At 40.3% G+C, this 19,304-nt stretch overlaps 1 protein-coding gene across 1 annotated transcript in view; it reads left to right on the plus strand.

The window, feature by feature from the left end:
- Positions 1 to 19,304, plus strand: part of grik3 (glutamate ionotropic receptor kainate type subunit 3) — a 103,863-nt gene that overhangs the window by 48,979 nt on the left and 35,580 nt on the right. Inside the window, exons 2-7 of the mRNA XM_020633518.2 lie at positions 9,715 to 9,888; positions 10,028 to 10,285; positions 10,390 to 10,571; positions 13,605 to 13,658; positions 16,566 to 16,736; positions 18,960 to 19,103. Coding sequence (XP_020489174.1) covers positions 9,715 to 9,888; positions 10,028 to 10,285; positions 10,390 to 10,571; positions 13,605 to 13,658; positions 16,566 to 16,736; positions 18,960 to 19,103 — 983 coding nt within the window. The remainder of the gene's footprint in view (positions 1 to 9,714; positions 9,889 to 10,027; positions 10,286 to 10,389; positions 10,572 to 13,604; positions 13,659 to 16,565; positions 16,737 to 18,959; positions 19,104 to 19,304) is intronic.

Here is a 19,304-nt window from a genome sequence, read left to right on the forward strand (position 1 = left end):
AAAATAAAAAGTATTTTAACGTCATTTAACGTGCACAACACCCAAACTAACTAGGATAAAGTTGCAGATTTGACAATTACACTTCCTGCAGCCAATCAGTGAACAGCATTTTTAATGCAGTGTTCATTACAGTGCTGGCCTCTTGTACCTAAACGTCTCTGACCAGACTAACAGCTGAAAATAACTTTTGTTTTCTGCCATGCATCCAGTAACAGCAATGAAAATGTATGTAAAAGATGACCAAGCATTATGAAAACCACAGCTACAGCCTTCATACGGCTAGTGTGAAATAACAACAGTGACATCAAGGGGTTAAATCTTTAACTAAAACATAGTAATTTAACGGTACTCTGTGTTTGGAAGGGTGGAATAATCTCCGCTCATGGAAAAAGAAAGCGGGAATACAAATCAAAGTCATATATTTCTGAGGGATGTAATCTATCATGGAGAACACACTGACACTGAAGAGCGGGTAAAACCCTCTGCTTCTCCTCATCCTCCAATTAACCCACCTATCAAAACAATACACCCACACAACCGCATTTTACAGATTACTCTACACCTACTAAGTGTAAGATTTAAGTTATAATTTATGCCTACTTTGGAACTATCTCAGCTGGTACAGCACCTTAAATTAGGGCCTGACCGATATGAAATATTTGGGGCCGATACCGATATTGATATTGGGAAGAGAAAAAATCAGATACAGATATATCGACCGATATCTTTCTTAGATCTTATGTTCGATCTGTAGAGATCGGTAGATCGATAAAGATATACTCATGTATTGTGTTGATCCCTCAAGTGCAGTTATCAAACACTGGTGGAAAAAATATACAGTATAACAAGGATAATGGTCACTAAACTGTAACCTTATACTGCACATGTACTTCCATCACCTGTTGTAATCCATGAGAAATGCTAGTGTAATACAAAGATGCTCAAATTAAATGCTATTTGACTGGTGAATGAATCTAGTAATATAGGCATTTCTGCAATAAAACGAGCCGATGCCGTTCGTCACTTTATATGCTAATATCGGCCAATGTTACCGGCTGGCCGATTAATCCGTCGGGCTCTACCTTAGATGTTAGTATTACTTGAACTCCATCATAAATTACTGTGCTAAGTTTGAACTTACACATAACTGTTGCAAACACACTTTTTGAGCAGGGAAATATATTATATTTTTCACTGCCTTATGTAAACAGTATTGACCACATGTCAGTATATAGTTAAAAATGTAATAAATGTGAAAACACTGAAGTAAAATGTCAAAAGTAAATGATCATCAAGTTAACATTATTATGTTGTTCATTATAAAACAGAGCTCTATTGATATTTGAATTCTGTCAGCATAGCGTCGATTCACTCTGTTCCCACAGCCCAGTGACATTTAAATGTGTCACTATTTAATCATAACTATTATGCCGTGGATTACAAAGCCCTTTCCAACAACAAGTGTTGTCCTACCATGTGGTTACACACTGATATATCAGTTTGACTAACATGAGAGGGATTACACCAGCATTATAAGAGCTTAGTAGAATGTCAACGATGACTACAGTTTCTGTGGCTGAAGAGTGAAGGGTGCACATTAGCTGCTTACTGTTTGTATTCGCTTTAATGTATCATCAGTAAACACACACTTGTAGCAGATGGCTGCATAGAAAGCCAATGTTATGGTTTTGAGCTATTAGCTGACATATAACGTATTTGTCCATATGAACTGTATGTCTGAATAAGGCTCTATCAAAACAAGACGTTTAAAAAAAGAAGCGTATCTGATTTTCTTTACAATAATTGTGGTTTTATCGTCTTTTGCGTCTTGTGCCTGTCATCAAATTTGAACTAAAAAACAGCCTTACAGGTAAACAAAATAAAAAAAGCTGCCGCTGCCTGACATCACACAAATACTAATGTGTCAGGTAACATTTCCTTAATTAAAATGTATTCATCAGACTCACGAGTCCTTCACACTCTTAATAGCCCGTTGTGGCTGTTTGCAATTAACACGTTTGCAGCCATTAGCATGTCAGCATACACCTGTCAGCCCTATCACACCTTTAAACAATGTCAACACTGGAGACCTTTATAATCCAACAGTTAACACTTTGACTAATATGCAAGCTGGCAGGTGGCAGATGTAGGAAGCTGAAGGCGATAGCAAGTGTAGCATTATGTACAACTATGTGCTCCTGTTGTGTGAAACTATTGTATACCGCATTATGACAGGACAGAGCAGAGATCAATTTTGGATACATTCAAGAAACTGGGCCTTTTATTGGCTTCTTCTCCATTTAGACTGTGACAGAGCTTCATGTGTGATGTATACAATTTTTCAGGGTTTATTTTTATGCCACACTTAAAATAATATTATCTGAGTCTCATTGTCTTGGGTCAAGTGTCCAGTGATTGATTTAACCTCTGCTTATATTAAAAATAGTAATGTCAAACTTATACCTCATATACAGACATTTTCAGTCATGCAGATGTGAAATAGTTTTTGTTAATCACTGGAAAGTTTGTTTATGACTTCTCTTATAAAAACTGTTGCACAGTTACCACCTAGGCTCACCTGATAATTTTCCTTCAGTCTTAAGTGTGCATGGCTATAACTGCAGATGTTTGTGAAAGACATTATTTTGCAATGAGGCTAGTTTGCTAAAAAAAAAAAAGGGCCATTAACCTTTTGTACATTTAACCTTTTGCGTGTGTTTTGTGAATTAAACAGTTTCTTATTGATTCATACCCACACACCTGATTGTGTTTTATTTCTAAATGCAAACATCATAATACGTTAATTCCTTTATTGGAAAGGTTTAAAGCTACTGTGAGAAACCTTTGCTTGTTGTCGATCTTGGCCAGCCCTGTGGACAAGGGACATGTCTTATCTCTTTGCAGATTTACTCCTGTACATGTGTAAATATGTTTCACTGTCAGATAAAAATATAACTTACTTTGACTTTCCGGTCGATAAACGGAAGCAAAGAAAGTTTTGTTGCAGCTGTTGCTAAGTGGTACAGTGGTCCGTCTCTCAACTATAAGGTTAGGGGTCAAATCTCAGCTTCTGTCGCCTGTCTGAACCATAAATTGTTCCCAAAGTGTAAATGTTAGATCAGTGGGCAGCCTGGCACTGAGCATTGCCGCCTCTGCCACAAGAGTGAGAAAGCAGAAACGTGACATGTAGTGTGAAAGCTCTCTGAGTTGTTGAATGATTAGAAAAGTGCTACAGTATGTAAGTGAAGTCCGTTTACCATTTGTTTCAGGGATATCCTAGCAGATGCAGGCATTGAAATTAATATAAATAACAAATCTTATGGCCAATTGTCTGATTTGCTTTTGTAGGTCATAAAGAGGCGTCTGTATTAATTTCAGTCTGTTTCATGAGCAGCTTAAATCTCCTCACAGGAGCTTTAAACATCATTTGCAGAGATTTTAAATCATTAATTACAGAATATTCATCAGAGAACTCTCACCCATTCATCTATTTATGCTCTCTTATTCCTGATAAGGGTGACTGACTGATTAGAGTATTAAGCGACGGACATGGGAGCCCCCTGAACAGGCGACTGATCCACATCCTGGGAGAACACATTCACACCAACAGCAACAGGCGGTTTCAGAGCCTTCCTGACCTGCGTGTGTTTGAACTGAGGAAACAAGCTGTGAAGGGGGAAGGGGGGAGGGGGGAGGGGGGGGGGGGACCCAAGAGAACATGGAGAGAAGAACCACGGCAAAGATCAAACCCAGACCCTTCTTGCTGTGCGCTGACTCTGCTAACTAATGAGCTAACATGCTGCCAGACACCATTAATTAACCAGCACCGTGAATTTCCTCTCGTGATCCTTATCATCGATTAAATGAATCAGATTCTTGGCATGCTTTCTCTGCTTCGTGTGGTGCAAAAAGCAGAATTGGCTAGCTTAACCACCGGTCTCTGTATTGTATGACAGTTAGCCCCAAGTGATGTGTTGTTACCCGTAATTATAGAGCGGCACATTCTTTCCAAAATTGGCTGCATTTCTGAACATTTGTCGGGGGTTTGTGTGTGTGTGTGTGTGTGTGTGTGTGTGTGTGTGTGTGTGTGTGTGTGTGCGTGTGTGTGTGGCGCTTTGTGCCGGTCATTTTGTGCTGCCATCATTGTGAAAGTGAGTGTTGTTGCCATTCCAGAGAGACAGGAAGCTATTCACAGGGAGATTGGGAATCCCACCAGTGAAAGAAAGTACAAAAGAGCAACACTCAGAAATGCAGTGGGCGAGCACACAGGCATCCGAGAGCATAATGAGCTGGTTCCATTGTTTGGGCTTCTGCAATGGTTTGTCTGGCAGGGAGGAATTGGCTTTAACAAGCTCAATGTATCATATAACTGAGGGCAATGAAAACAACATGTCTATCCACCGCATCTACCTATCCATATCTGTTGGATGATGGGTCTTTAGTGGATTTTTCTTGTTCATTTTGATTTTTAGACATTCAAAAATGTATGTAGTAGTAAGTCCTGACATCACTCCCCAAAATATGGTGTCACTCAAGTTCAGAGGGTCATGTTAGGTACTACATTTTGCAGTGAATCTGTTTTGAAAATTCAAATTCTTGATTGGCATGAAATACAAAAAGGTCACTGACTCGCTTCTCTTCCGCACAATTTTCTTGCTCTACAAGGTCAATCGTATCAGTTTTTTTTTTTGCCTTAGCAGTTAAGAGAGCAGCTACGAAGACACTGACCTTGCCTCGCTTTGAAACTGTGGATGCAGCATTTATTTTAAACACACATGCTGTGTCAAGAAAGATAGATGGCTGTTTAAAAACAAGAAGACAGTATTGTAGAAAAAAATTTAATCTTCCTGGATTCTTCGAGACAAAATGAGCTTAAATCAAACAATTTCACTTTGAGATTATGTGTTCTCTCTTTTGTGTTTTAAGGATCTGGACAAATGCATCATCATAATGCAATGTGTTTACATTACAAACCAATAAACATATTTAATCTTGGATATAAGCCCAAGCAGTTGGAGGAGAATTGCAGGTGGAAAAAAACAGAAAGCCAGATGCTTTAAAAGAAGAATGTGCAACATTTACACATAAATACAGCATAAATCAAGTATACCCTGTGTAAATATCCCTGGGTAATGACTGTCTGCAATGAGTGAGAAGAGTGAATCCCGCCAGCTGTACAGTTGTCTGAGCTGTGTTTACTTCATGTTTACATGGACGGGATGGCCTCGTGTATAAAGCTGTTTTAGTCAATGACTAGAGAGAAAAAGAATAGCCTACTCACTGCTTAATTCAATGTCCCCTAAGTGTTTCTAGATCACGGTCAATCCATATCAATTTTGCATGCATTGTTAAGCTACGGGATAACTAAAGAGAGCTAACATTAGCCTGCTAACACAACAATGCAGGCCACAGGCAATTGCAGCTCAAGCTGAGGACAATTTTGTCCACCGCTTGGGCTTAATGGTGCGTTCCATTTGATAACTCTCTCGTGAAAACAAAAGGGGAGGGGGGGGTTGGAGGTGAGTCGCTGAAGGAGAGCGGAGGATTCAGTATGGCCGTGTTGTGGCCAAACTGCACTTTGACTTGGTTTCATGCTGGTGCTCAAGGGCGACAGCTACTCGGTCGAAAGTATCAAATTCTTTCTTTAACAAGTCAGACATGAAGACATTAAGAGATGTTGTTATATTTGTGGAATTTAATACTTGCAATATAAAATAATAATATAGCTTAAGTATGCATGTCTTTAAACAGAACATGGCTTATTCATAAGAAAATCAAAACAGGACATTGATAAACTTAAAGTAAAGTCCCCCCCCCCCCCCCGCCACCCACAAAAAACAAACCCAAGCATGATTCTATTTGAGCGTGCCTCTGTTTTGGCACACTGTCATGTTGTCACTCAGATCACGCTCTTTGAAGTCAGTAAATGCAGCAGATGTTCTAAATAAGTCTTTTCAGTGGTACCCAGATGACTCCAGCCTTACAGGCTAAGCTGGCTCGCAGGCAATCTGCCACCACATAACAGCGGAGGGATGGTATACGCTTGTGCACTTGCCCACGTCGTTTGCGGGCGCATGACACGCAGGGCTTTCATGCTACATCATGGATTTGTGCACGGGCATGTAGAACTGAAGTGTGAGACCTGTGATTTTGACTCGGCGCAGCATGTCTCTGTCAGCTCCTTCAGGCCTTGTACACCAAACTGAACCCGAGCTTCTATTTAGGATGAAATGAAGCTGGATTTTTCTTCAGAACACACATTTCCAAAGCCTTTTCATTTACATGCAAGCTAAATGTTTTGATGTATAATTTATTTCCTTGAAAAACATGTTTGCACTCTTCTAATCTGCACTAGTAACATATGAGTATGTGCATTTTATTTGAATCAATATTTAACACATACCGTCTACCTAGTATGTAAAAAGATAACCTTACAGCGAGTTAACTGCCCTCATGTGCCCTGCTTATGTACTTTCATGATGCTTGTGTTTTTTTATCAACATGTGGAAGTAGGCAGCCTAATGTTATTTGACATTATGGAACCACAGGGATAAGGTTCATTAGCGGCACAGGCATGTTAGTTACATTTACCCTGATAAACTGGTCAATCTAGCAAGTGTGTCGAGTCATCAAACCTTAAGTCTGAATCCAGTCTTGAGTTACTTCAGAAGAATTCAAGTTGAGTCCCCATTACTTTAAGTTTGAGTTGAATTTCAAGGGAAGCTTCAGTTCTCCACTTCAGCACCTTTTGGGGCCGATGTGGATCAGTGGTAGAGTTAGTTTTCTGCTGTTTACAAGTGGAATGTGAACCGCTCGTTCCGCACAAGCATCTGTCTGTGGCGTTTGAAAGCAGCAAATCCAAAGCCCTCAACGGACAAATTATGGAAACAGCTGCAATTAGTGGCTGATTTATATATTGTAGTAGGACCTGGGAGACTAATTAACGGCCTTTGTGTTCTTGTCTGTTGGAGACGTGCTAATTTGAAGCCTTTTGACTAAGATTCTGAAACTCATGCATCTCAATTTGCTTTACCCACTGCATAAAAAAAACATTTAGAGCAGTCGTTTCAAAGGCAACTTGTAAACATGTTCCTCCATTTTCCAATCTCTACATCATTAGAGTAATTTCTGCAGGATGCCAGGAGAACTCCATATTTCAGGGAGTTGCAGGAGCTCTCGCACATTAAGCCTTGCCGCTGTGCTCACGGCAGAAGTCTGAGAACGAAAAAGCAAATTATCCGCAGGATTCTCCTCCCAAGGAGCAAGTTCCCCCCTGTTTATTAAATTTGTTAAAGTGCTTCTGAGCAACGCACATTTTATCCTCTTAACAGTCAAATTACTATATACTCCAGCAATTACTTAATGTACTCTAATGAGATTTCCCCATGAAATGGAAGGATTCATTTATTTTAATGTGACGCATTCCACCGGGCGGTTTATGCATCACGTTCACTCGCAATCCAGGGAGGCTTTGAGTCATAAATAGTAAGATGAGTTTAGCTTCTAGAAATGCTGCTCTGCCCACAGCAACACAGAGGTATATGTGATTCTGTGATCCAGGCTACAGGACTCTGTGTGTGTGTGTGTGTGTGTGTGTGTGTGTGTGTGTGTGTGTGTTTGTGTGTGGGGGCATCAGCAGGTCACAGGTGCTGTTCCAAAGCTCCGCTCTCTGAAACCAGGTATTCTCTGGCATTACTAAGACTATCAGGCTGGCTGGTGGTAGTTCTGGGCAAGGCCATGGTGAAGAAAGTCCTGAACCCAAAGAACACAACAAAACACTCAAACAAACCAAAGCATTTGATTTCTTTAATTGACATTAGTGACATTAGTAAATAAATTAAATTAAAATTAAAAAAAAAAAAAAAAAAAATTGATGGGTTTTTGAGTGTTTGTATTATGCAATAATGCTAGAAAATAGAGTTGGGGGACAAAGTTAACTTAATGCAACATTTTGTAGAGTGTCAGTATCTCAAGTTCATCAATCCTTCTTGGACAAGATAAATCAATATGCAAGGGAAATATACCAGTAGCTCTTATTTACCCACAAAAAAGATTGCAAAGTGGTTAGTGTGCACGCCCCATGTACATGTCGGCTTTAGTCCTCCAAGTGGGCGACCCAGGTTCAATTCCGACCTGTGAAACCCCTTTCCTGCATGTCGTTCCCGACTCTGTGTCTCCCTGTTTTCTGACTCTATTCACTGTCCTATCTCTAAACAATGGCATAAAAAGCCCCTTAATAAATATTAAAACAATAATAATTCATACACATAATCAATCTGTCAATTCCATTGATACAACAACAATCCACTTGTTGGAAGCTCAAGCTCCTTCAGTTTGTAATGCTGCATTTCTGTTATACTGTTACCCATATTAGCTTACCGAGGCCATCACCAAGATATCCCTATGAGGATTTTCTGGGACATAAAAAGCTCCCTTTGGAGGTAAAGGAGGGATAACAGATTCGATTTCCAAGGCTGAGTAGAGCCCAGGAAAGAAACTGGTCTCTATTAGGGCTTTCACACTTGCAGAAAACTCCTGAAAAACTCAAAATATTTTCAGAAGGAGTTGTATGTGTGAACGCAAACAGCCAGATTTTTCTTTCAGACTTCACCCGGAGTGTCTCCTGCCAGACCCCTAGTATTTTTTCCACAGTGAGCTTATGTGAGAACACAGCAGGATATTCTCCGGAGAATTCAGCTTGAGCCAATGGGAGGGGTGGTGGTGATATTTCTATACTGTTACATGGAGTCAGTGCATTAACTGCCCCCCCCTCGACCGCTATGATCTACGATTCGTCTGGACCACACATAGCATTGATATAAAGGCAAATATTCTCATTATAGCATCTTTTTTTTCCACGTCTGGCATCTTACCTCGGGAGACCACCTGCCCCCCTGACAGGGATAGTGTCCCGTTATGAGGAGCATTATGTGAACAGCCAGGTCAGGAGAATAACCGGAGCAGTCCCCCCTGAAATGATCTAGATATTTTCAGGAGTGTGCGTGAAAATGGATTATGTATAAAATATGTAGAGTTGTCTTTTGGGAGACCTGATTTAAATCTAAAATATAAGCTGTTACAGTATATCTGATATATAAGGCCAGTATATCAACCCTATACATTCAGCAAACAACTGAACAGTTTAATTTCCATATGCTTGCTAATGGTCTTATACACATCAACATCTGAAGTGATCCTCTACTTTGATGTGAATAAAGACATGTTTTGTAAGTTCTGAGCAAAGAAGAGAATAACTTTCCTTTGAATTTTATGTAAAAGAACAGAACACGAGTCCAGTTATGTGCTCCACCAATGTGCCATTCGGCTGAAATAAAAAGAACTTCTTAATGGAGAGACAAGGGCCTGAGATATTATGCTGCCCTGATGGAACAGACAGACAGACACACACACACATTTCACACAAACACACACTCCTTAAATCCATTATGGCTCTAGACTTCAAAGCTGATATTGGTTGTTTTTTCAGCATTCCCTGAAAATGGAGAGGGTTTCTCCGTGTTTGCTGAGTAAATTTAATACCTGGTGTAATGTGCACTGCTCCCCCTCCTTGCTCGTCCTAAGTGCAAACGCCTCTCAATATTTTTCCTCCATTTATTCCTACCTGGAACTGTGTTTGTGTTTCTCCTTTGCGCTCGTGATTATGTTTGAATCCGACTGTCAGGGGCTTATGTCGCTGTCTCTTTTGTTTTTCAGGTGGGATCTTCGAACGAACAGATGGACCTGTTTCGCTTGTTAGCGCCGAGGAGCTTGCCTTTAAATTTGCTGTCAATAACATTAACAGAAACAGGACTTTGTTGCCAAACACAACACTAACATATGACATACAGAGGATTAATATCTACGACAGTTTTGAGGCGTCAAAAAAAGGTGAGTGGCTTTTTTTTGTGTGTGTTTGTTCAAGGGAGGAAGACGAGAATCTGGTCAGTCAAAAACGACCAAATGTCTATCGTGATAATTATTCTGTAATCTGTTCATTCCAAAGTCTTCTCCTCTTGCTCTTCTCCAGCTTGTGACCAGCTGTCTTTAGGTGTGGTTGCAATATTCGGGCCCTCACATAGTTCATCGTCGAATGCAGTGCAGTCCATCTGTAATGCGTTGGAAGTGCCGCACATCCAGGTGCGGTGGAAACATCATCCCATGGACAACAGGGACAGCTTTTATGCCAATTTATATCCGGACTATTCCTCGCTAAGCTATGCTATCTTGGACCTGGTGCAGTTTCTCAAATGGAAGACAGCCACTGTCGTATACGACGACAGCACAGGTATCATTTTCCTGCATGCGCTTAAACACAGAGCACATGGTTCAAGGAAGAAAAAAAAGGGTGTCTTAGCCATTGCCTTGTTTTGTGCTGTTACTCTTCTTTAGGTCTTATCAGACTTCAGGAGCTGATCATGGCCCCGTCAAGGTACAACATACGGCTAAAGATCCGTCAGCTTCCCCTCGACTCAGAGGACACGAGGCCCCTGCTCAAAGAAATGAAGAGGAGCCGCGAGTTCCGCATCATCTTCGACTGCAGTCACCACATGGCTGCACAGATTCTCAAACAGGTGAGTTCAGGAGAGGTAATTAAGCAACAGTGAAATTTTGACATCTGACAGTGCAGGATTTTGACTTTGTCACTGCCTAGTTGCTGGATATAAATGCAGAATCTGTAGCGTGGGACACGATTTAGATGTCATAAGCGTTCTGGTTTCTGTTTGTGGCAGTGTCCAATTGCATTTTAAGCTGGTGGCTGGGTAGAGAAAAACATCCGTGAAGAGAGACATCAAGGCAGAATGCATCAGTAATAATTCAATCATAACAGATTGGCCAATAACAAACAAACATGTTTTTATCCAACAATCTGGTTGTCTCCTCACTCGTCTTTCTTGTCTCACTGGTTGTAGTTTAAACAGCGTCCACTGGATGGATTCTGTTGTAGTTGCCTTAATACAGAAAACACATTTCCCCATTGCATTGTGGGTGACTTTGACTCTAATATACATCCAACAAACAGATATGCTTGTTTCATTATCAAAACAGTACATTCATGTGTTTGATATAAATGATTGTCAGTGAACACAGCGCTGTCAGCTTGATGCACAGAGCGCAGATTGTGTAGGTGGTCTGATGCTCAGAGATGTCAGGAACAGGCTGGTGGACCCCCCCTCCCCCCTCCCCCACTCCATTCAGTTTGCTGTCAGCTTCTGTTAACATGTTTACTGAATGCATCATCATCTCCACCCAAGTTATTTAAATAAATCAAAGTCCTCCCAAGTTACTGAGATCTAAGGTGACACGTATCTGCTCATGGCCACTCTGCACCACTCGCACCAAGGCTTCAGTGTCCTCTGGAGAGACGACGAAAGAGACGCTTTTGAGGCAAAAATGCTTCAGTCGGTCCCCTTATGTGACAGATGGAGTTGTCGCTACAGTACAAACCAAAGATTATAAAAGAGGGAAGATAGGTGATATGAATGATGCCTCTCACACAAAAAAAACCTACCTGCTTTTCTGACTGCAATACAAGAAGATATACGATAAGATATGATAGGTTAGAATACAATGGGTCATGATAGCATACGATAAGAAAGGATACGATACAATACACTGTATAGTCCTCTTGGTAAAATTTGCCTTGGACTCCAATGCTGCACACATTGAGCTGTAGACTCAGCAAATAAAAAAAAACAATATAAAGAACAATCTACATGTTAACAGAGAAGCATATGCCATGAAAACCACAAACAAGATATTTTACACATTGCAAAAGATCTTATGCAGTGGAACGTAGATGTAGGCCTGTAATAAAAAGATCATTTTGTTGTTCACATACTGTATATTGCTTTGGCCTGTGTAGCAGTGTGTACCAGCCCCACTCTGACATCTCTCCACTAATGCATGTCCACAGGTCCTGTTTGTGCATGTGTGTGAATCGGGCCTATGTGAAGCATGTCTCTCGATAACAGAGCGTAAACCAGATTTCCGTTAGGGACTAATAAAGTATATTAAAAAAAAATAACTGGACAATGCTCATCGCAGCACTCGTATCAAAAGCCAAAGTTCACATACTCATATGCTTGTATTCTCAGACCAGTTGACTGAAATATATACTATTACTTACATTTTAGAGGCTTGAAGGCAGAATGTGAGACATTTTCTCAAAAATTTGAAACATACTACAGATAAAGCTAAAATATACAACATAATCTGCTCAACTCTGCCCCTTTATATACTTCAGTGTTCAAAATGATCATCCCTCTGTGATAGTCATCTAAATGTACTTTCTTACTACAGGAAGATGGTTGACTATTCCTTAAATTTTAGCAGAAGGGTCAAGATTAACCGGCACCTTAAAACCACAGTGTCAGATTAACACACTGCTTCTCCTACAACTCAACAAAAAAAGGCTCCATGCTCAGGAAAAGAGTAGACAGAAGAAGCATGAAATACATAAATGTCATGTTCATAAAAGGAAAGAGTTGGTGCAACTATTTCAAGTTCAATCTCACCTCTGACGCTCTGCTTTACATCTTTAGAATATTCAGTGTGTCACGCCCTGATTTGCACGATATGTGCATGCCGTCTCCACTCTGACAATTTCACCTGCATATGTAACATGCTTCTGTCAGGTTACATTCCCTCTCAGGGTGGACAGCAGAAAATAGGACACACGTCCCCGGTGTGCCTGTGTACATTTTGTCACACATTCATGTGTGTTTTCCTTTTGTCATTTGTGCAGTGACCCTGCTGTGATGTGGGGAAAAAACAGCATATGGAGGTTTATGAAGGACCGTTATTTATGACAGAAATACATCGCGTCATAATGCTAATTTATCCTCAGCAGTGTATTTTATTTTACCTATGATGTTCATCATGCCCCTGTTTTTATGTCCATTCTGTTCATTTGCATGTGAGTCACAGGTGCATGTAATGTCCTTATTATAAAGCACTTTTAATGAAATGTGCTTTTCAAAATAAGAGTTTATGAATAAAATTGGCATTCAAATTTCTGAAAATTAACAAAAGCTCCATCCCACAAAAGGAAATACGACAAGTTTCAATGTCACGTATTTGACTTAATGGAGGATTGAATTTGCCTCCACATAAGCGTGGCTTCTTATTTACATAACCTTGGCTTTTTTTCCCCAACAACAGATGGTACAATTTAATGGGAGCAACAGAATGTGCTGCCTTTGAATGTAGAGTGAGTGAAACAAGTGGTGGCGATGGAGCTTGCGCATATGAGGCAAAGATTGCCGAGCTTTTTTGATTGACGGCCCCTCTTCTCTGCCGGGATAACGTCATGTGCCCTGAAGCCATTGCAAACCATTTAAATGCATAGAAAAAGCATCAAGTGCTGTTGCTGTTCTGTAAGTCGGTGGACCACATACGGTGCAGAAATCCCAACAAGGAAAGCAGAAACTTGTCCATGCAATGAACAGCGTTTCACTCAATAGGCTCATTAAAAGCTGGCACAAGGCGTTTGTGCATCTCTTAAGCATTGTGTACTCGGACTATGCTGTTGATTTTAAAATGACTGTTTCTCTCTCCTGCTTCTATTCATTCCAATCTTTCTCTGTGTCTCTGTATCGTTGCAGGCCCAGACCATGGGGATGATGACAGAGTATTACCACTATATCTTCACCACTCTGGTAATGTACTTTGCTTGTTAATGCAAATAGAGGCTCGTTTGTTCTCATCTCCCCACCGCTTGGGTTTTTGATGAATAGTGGCTAATTGCCAATGGGCTTTGGATCCGGTCCATAATATCAATTTTGTTTGACAAGCTGGAGGCATAATAGAGTCTTCAGCCGGCTGTAGTAAACACTCGGCTTCATCGTAAAGTCAACACAAGTCTTTGAGGTGGCAGCTTTAAAGACACAACAGCTTGAGATTTAAAACTGAGGGTGACTTCCAAGTTTGAAAAAGACTTAAATTCCCCGGAGAGCTTTTAAATATACCACGCCACCGAGGTGTGCAAATTGACGATGTCACTCCTGGTCTACCATCAAAGTGAGATTCTGTGGTGTTAGACAATGTTTTCTACAAGGAGTTGTGATTACTAGATGTCTTCTTTCTTACATTGAAGCTGTTCAAATGTGAGAATAAAGCACATGTTAATTATATGTCCTTTTTTTGGGAGTATTTAAGTATCCAGTTAAAATAAATGTGATACAGTATTTTGAAATTGGATAGAATTTGGAGGGAAAAAAAAGGAAAAGTACTCCAACTGCAAAATGAGACCGATGAATCTAACCTCAAATAACCCTGAAATTCAATTAAAGGCTTTTAATTGGAATTCATTAACTGCTGATTCAAGTTTCACTTACATCAATAAAAACACGACAAATATCCTCTGATGTATCCCAATAAATGAAACAGGAAACAACGCTAAATTAAGTCTACTAAGACTAATTTCTTGAATTTTCAGGGCTCAAAGTTTTTGTTTCGGTGTCAGGCATGCTTAATGCAGCCTGGGTATGTTATAGTTTTACTCCCATCTTGAACATTTTCAGCTCCCACTCTGCAGAAATGATCTTCTCTGACTAACACAAGCAGCCCCAGCAGGGAGCCGCTGCTGCTCTTCACTGAGACGTTTGCTATCTGGTGACAAACAGACTGAATGGGAGTGAATACCAGCATGATCTGTGCTGTTCCTTTCACTCTCTGTTATTGTCTCTGCTTCTGCCTCACTTGTGCACACACACACACACACACACACACACACACACACTCGCTGTCTCTCCGGACTCGGCCGGTCTGTTGTCATAATGTGATATGACACTGAAGGTTCAGGCGTGATGTGTGTCATCTTTTTACGCTCAACAGCGTGGCAATGGCATTGGTCTGCCATGCTTCTTGTTTGTGTTGCACGTCTATTGCTTTAATGGAGGAAAACAAAAATCCTTTACTCCCTTTCTTTGCCAGTGCGCTGGTTCATGCGTGACAATTTGAGATCGGATGGAACAGAAAATATTTACTAAAGGATCAACTTTATTTGACACAATTTTCTGTAACAATATTTTCCACATGATGGCAGGATATCTGTATAGAATCAAGAGTGGGGTATCTTTCCAACGCTGCTGTCATATTGATAGACACACCATTAAAGAGATTACACCTGGCGGCTTGATTTGATCCAAAATGATGAATACTTGTGCGGTGTACATGGCGATACAATTTCCTCTCGATGGAATCCACTGATGTCTGTGTTTTATCTTCCGAGGTGAGGTGAAATGCCGACTTATTAGAGCGTGAAAAGGCAACAGCCGAGTGGTGTGGGGTAATAACTTCCTTGTCCTTTGAAATGAGTCTGTCATAGCTCCCCGCCTCACAGTAGCTATCTCCGAGCCACCTAAAGCTAAGAACTTTGTTGTGTTTACCTCCTCCAAACCACTTCTGTATGCGCTCAGCATGTTCTCAGGGTAAAGATTTCAGTGTAATGCCGTCGTAGGATTATGTTGATTTTGCGCAATAGATGTGTGCACAAGGCAGTGCTGCGAGAAAAAAAAAAGTGAACTTATAATTGGAACAAGTCGCCTCGCTGACATCCCAAAAAAATGCCGTGATATAAATGAGGATGTCACAAAAGATGAATTATATCCGTACAAACAAATCTGTCCCAGTTAGTTTGTATTCTTAGCTTCAAAGCTTTGGAAAAACTTGTAACCTGATCTAGTTTTTCCGAGCAATTTCTGAATGTCATGAAGAACAACAGAGATTTACTTTGATCTCTGTTCATAAAAGAGAGTACTGTACTGCATTCTGGTGGGAAAGAGAAGAGATATCTCAGTGACTGGCGGCAACCATTCTTTAGTAAGTGTCTTACACGCTCTCATTCCCGCAGCACTAACCCCACAGGGTGCTAATGAAATATCTATGTTCATCCAAATGTCTTTTCTAAGCCCCCTGGCCCATTTCACCACGACATGTGTCAACATGTGACTTCACACTTCAGCTACAATGGCTGCCCTAGAAATTACAGCCGCTCAAATTGAATTGCTTTTTTTGCTTGGAAGTTGCCAAGGGAATGCGAGTGTTGAATTATTTATGCAATCCAACAGAACTGATCTTTTTTTTTCTTCTTGTACTTAAATTTTTTTCCAAGCTACAAACAGTAATTATAACATCCCAAAATAACACATTTGCGCCTACAGTATAAAGTTTCTTAAACATAAACATAATTTAGAAAGACAAAATGCTAAAAGCTTGTACTTTGCATGGTATAATTCATTATCATGCAGGTACAAACAAAAACAATAACAATTTGTCAATTCTAAAAGGATTTACCGGGAGAAAGTGACTCTGCCGCCTGAGCTTTTTAGATGGCATTTATTACTCAAACAATGCTACAGACACAACACTTAAATCTCCTGTTTTGACATTGAAAACTACTGCACCTCTCGTCCTTTTTACTTTATTCTGTCTTAATATAGTGCATGTTTAATCTGCATCATTGTGTTTTCATCTGAGCAGAAAGCCACTAGTATAAAAACAAATATGCTCATTTTCCAGACTTATTGAGAATCCATCCTTCATTACTGTTGTCTCTCAAAAAGGACCTGATGGCCATCGACCTGGAACCATATCGCTTCTGTGGGGTCAACATGACCGGCTTCCGCATCCTCAATGTGGAAAATCCCCTGGTCGCATCCATCGTGGAGAAATGGTCGCTGGAGAGGCAGTTACCTCTTAAACCGGGCTCAGGCCTGCTTGAGGGCATCATGACGGTATGTTTTATTACGTGTGTTGGACCTATTAAAGTAAGGCGTCACAATGCCAAGATACAGGCACCGCATTTATCTATCTGTCTCTCTAATCTCTCAACCATGGCATCTTCCTATGAAAGGCTTTTCACTTTAACCGTAACTTTAACCTCAGTAATTATTTTCAACTTACTTTGATCTCTCATCTTGTACTCCTTCAGATTTTTACAAACTCAGTTATTCATACTGTGGCTCATGTATGAATACTGTATCAAGTATGACATTAGTGTTGAGAGGTTCATCTCACACCTAAATATTTAATTGGGAAGATACATATTTTAAGTGATTTTAAAAGTGCTATGACCATTGGCACTTAGTAAGTGGTTTCAGCTAGGGATGTGCACCTTTAGTCGACAAAGCGGTTAAATGTCATCACCCTCTATTCGGCACTGGAATAACTAGTTACTACTTTTATATTAATTATTAACATTTTTGGGCTGTGTAGGCACCTTGAGACTGGTGTTAGCTCCGAGTTATGGGCCTGCTCTCCCCGCTCTACTAACAACGATGTAAACAAGCAAAATTGTACTGTATGTCATCACTGTTTTCTGATTGTTTTATTACCTTTGGCTAGTGAGCTAGTCTAATTTAAAATTTCCATGAAACACACTATGAAACCAGTTGGCTAGTAAAATCATTAGTTTCAGCCAGTATGAAAAGCTATTGTCCCGGGATCATATGCAACCCCCGTTTCCCATAAATAGTCATGGCTCTTGTGTTGAAAGTTCAGTACTGATTAGACATATTGAACCCATGTAGGTAAAGAGGGGGGCTGAGAAAAGACGTATCTGGCATCAAGCTAATTTTTTGTTCAGTCTCATCAAATGAGCAAAATGAGCTGTGATGCCTGAACATTAATGAGTGTAGAGAAGAAACATTCCATCTCAGAAAATTCAGAAAAATCCTTGTTCTGGCATGTTGTTGGGTCAGATATTGGCAAGAATAGCTCAGCTCTACAGGTGATCCATTATGCTTTCAATCGTACAGATGGGGATGATGTAATGGCTTGGAGAACATTCATTGAGCCATTTCACACCAATTATTCTTCCAACGAGCGAGTCTCCCTAATCATTGTTTCTGACCAGGTGCATCCCTTTACAGCCAATCTGTTTCGAATGCATAGTTTGCTATGGATAATGCTTCACTGTCTCAATATGTTTCTCTGTGATAGCTCCTCTGATTTACTCCAACGGTGCACACAGTCTACAAATTAAACCCAACATAGCCCATTTGATAAAGACAGAGCAATGTGTTAAAAGCAATAATCTAGACACTTCATTATGTCATAAAGACACACTAAGGATTCCAGCATTGCTGACTCCATACTTTTGGGCTCTTCTGCAGGATTATTCATACTGTGTACTAGTATTATCAATAAATGAATGTAGAGTGAGAAATACATGCTCATCATTGCACAGGTGTTAATGGATGGTAAGAAGTGTGCCAGAAATGGGCTCTATTTAAAACCCCCCCGACTTAGAACTAATTGCTGGCTGGTGATGAAGGTCCAACTCGTGTTGTAAATTCTAACCCTATATTTACCAAACTCAGGAGGAGCCTTTTCAGTCTATTCTTTTGTGAATGCCAGATGTCTGCTAATGTTCCAGTCCCAAATAATGATGATTTGAAATTACAATTGCAAAGCCCCCATTCATCTCCTCATCTAAATCAATGATGCAACATGTGCCAAAAGGAAATTTACAGTCACAGTTAGCAATTATGCTAATGCAAAAGCACAGGCTGACCACAGACTTCAACAGACCTTCTACGCTCAAAATAAATGAATTAAGAGGTTTTGTACACTATAAACCAGTATAAAGTAAGTTAATAAAAATATCTGATGTGGTTTGAAGCCACTTAATGCATGAGTGTTATATATAAACAAGACAAACCAGCTATTTTTTTTAAATTATCGGTTCAAAACACAAAATGTGCTGAAACTGGCTTAAAAACTTTAGGATTAGGGATGCAAAGCTTTTCTCAAATGTATCTACGTAGCCAGGTTATATGATCTGGAATTTGGTATATTTCCTTTAAGTGCCTCAAACTTCAAATCTTGAGTATTCCCTAAGAGCAATCTGAATGAGCTGGAAAAATATTGTAACAGTCAGGAGGTTAGATTGATGGGGAAACTATTTTTGTCTTTCCACAGGCATCAGCTGAAATAATGTTCACCCCTTATTCCAGACAGATGCAGCTCTGACCTATGACGCGGTCCACATTGTGTCCGTCTCATACCAGCACGCTCCACAGATGACGGTGAACTCGCTGCAGTGCCACCGCCACAAACCCTGGAGATTCGGAGGACGCTTCATGAGCTTCATCAAAGAGGTGAAGGGGCACCTTTGGCCTGTCGCTATGGAATGGTATTAGGGCATATCGGGGGTTAACAACAACATAAGGAGTGGAGTGAGGGTTGTGTGGGTGAGAGGGACTTAGATATTTACACAGCAAATCAATCATATCCACATACGAAGCCAAGCAAGCCTTGATAGACACATCAAAGCAGCATTGTTGTCAGCTTGATAAAAT

This window comes from Labrus bergylta, chromosome 8 (genome assembly GCF_963930695.1).
Source record: "Labrus bergylta chromosome 8, fLabBer1.1, whole genome shotgun sequence".
NCBI lineage: Eukaryota > Metazoa > Chordata > Actinopteri > Labriformes > Labridae > Labrus > Labrus bergylta.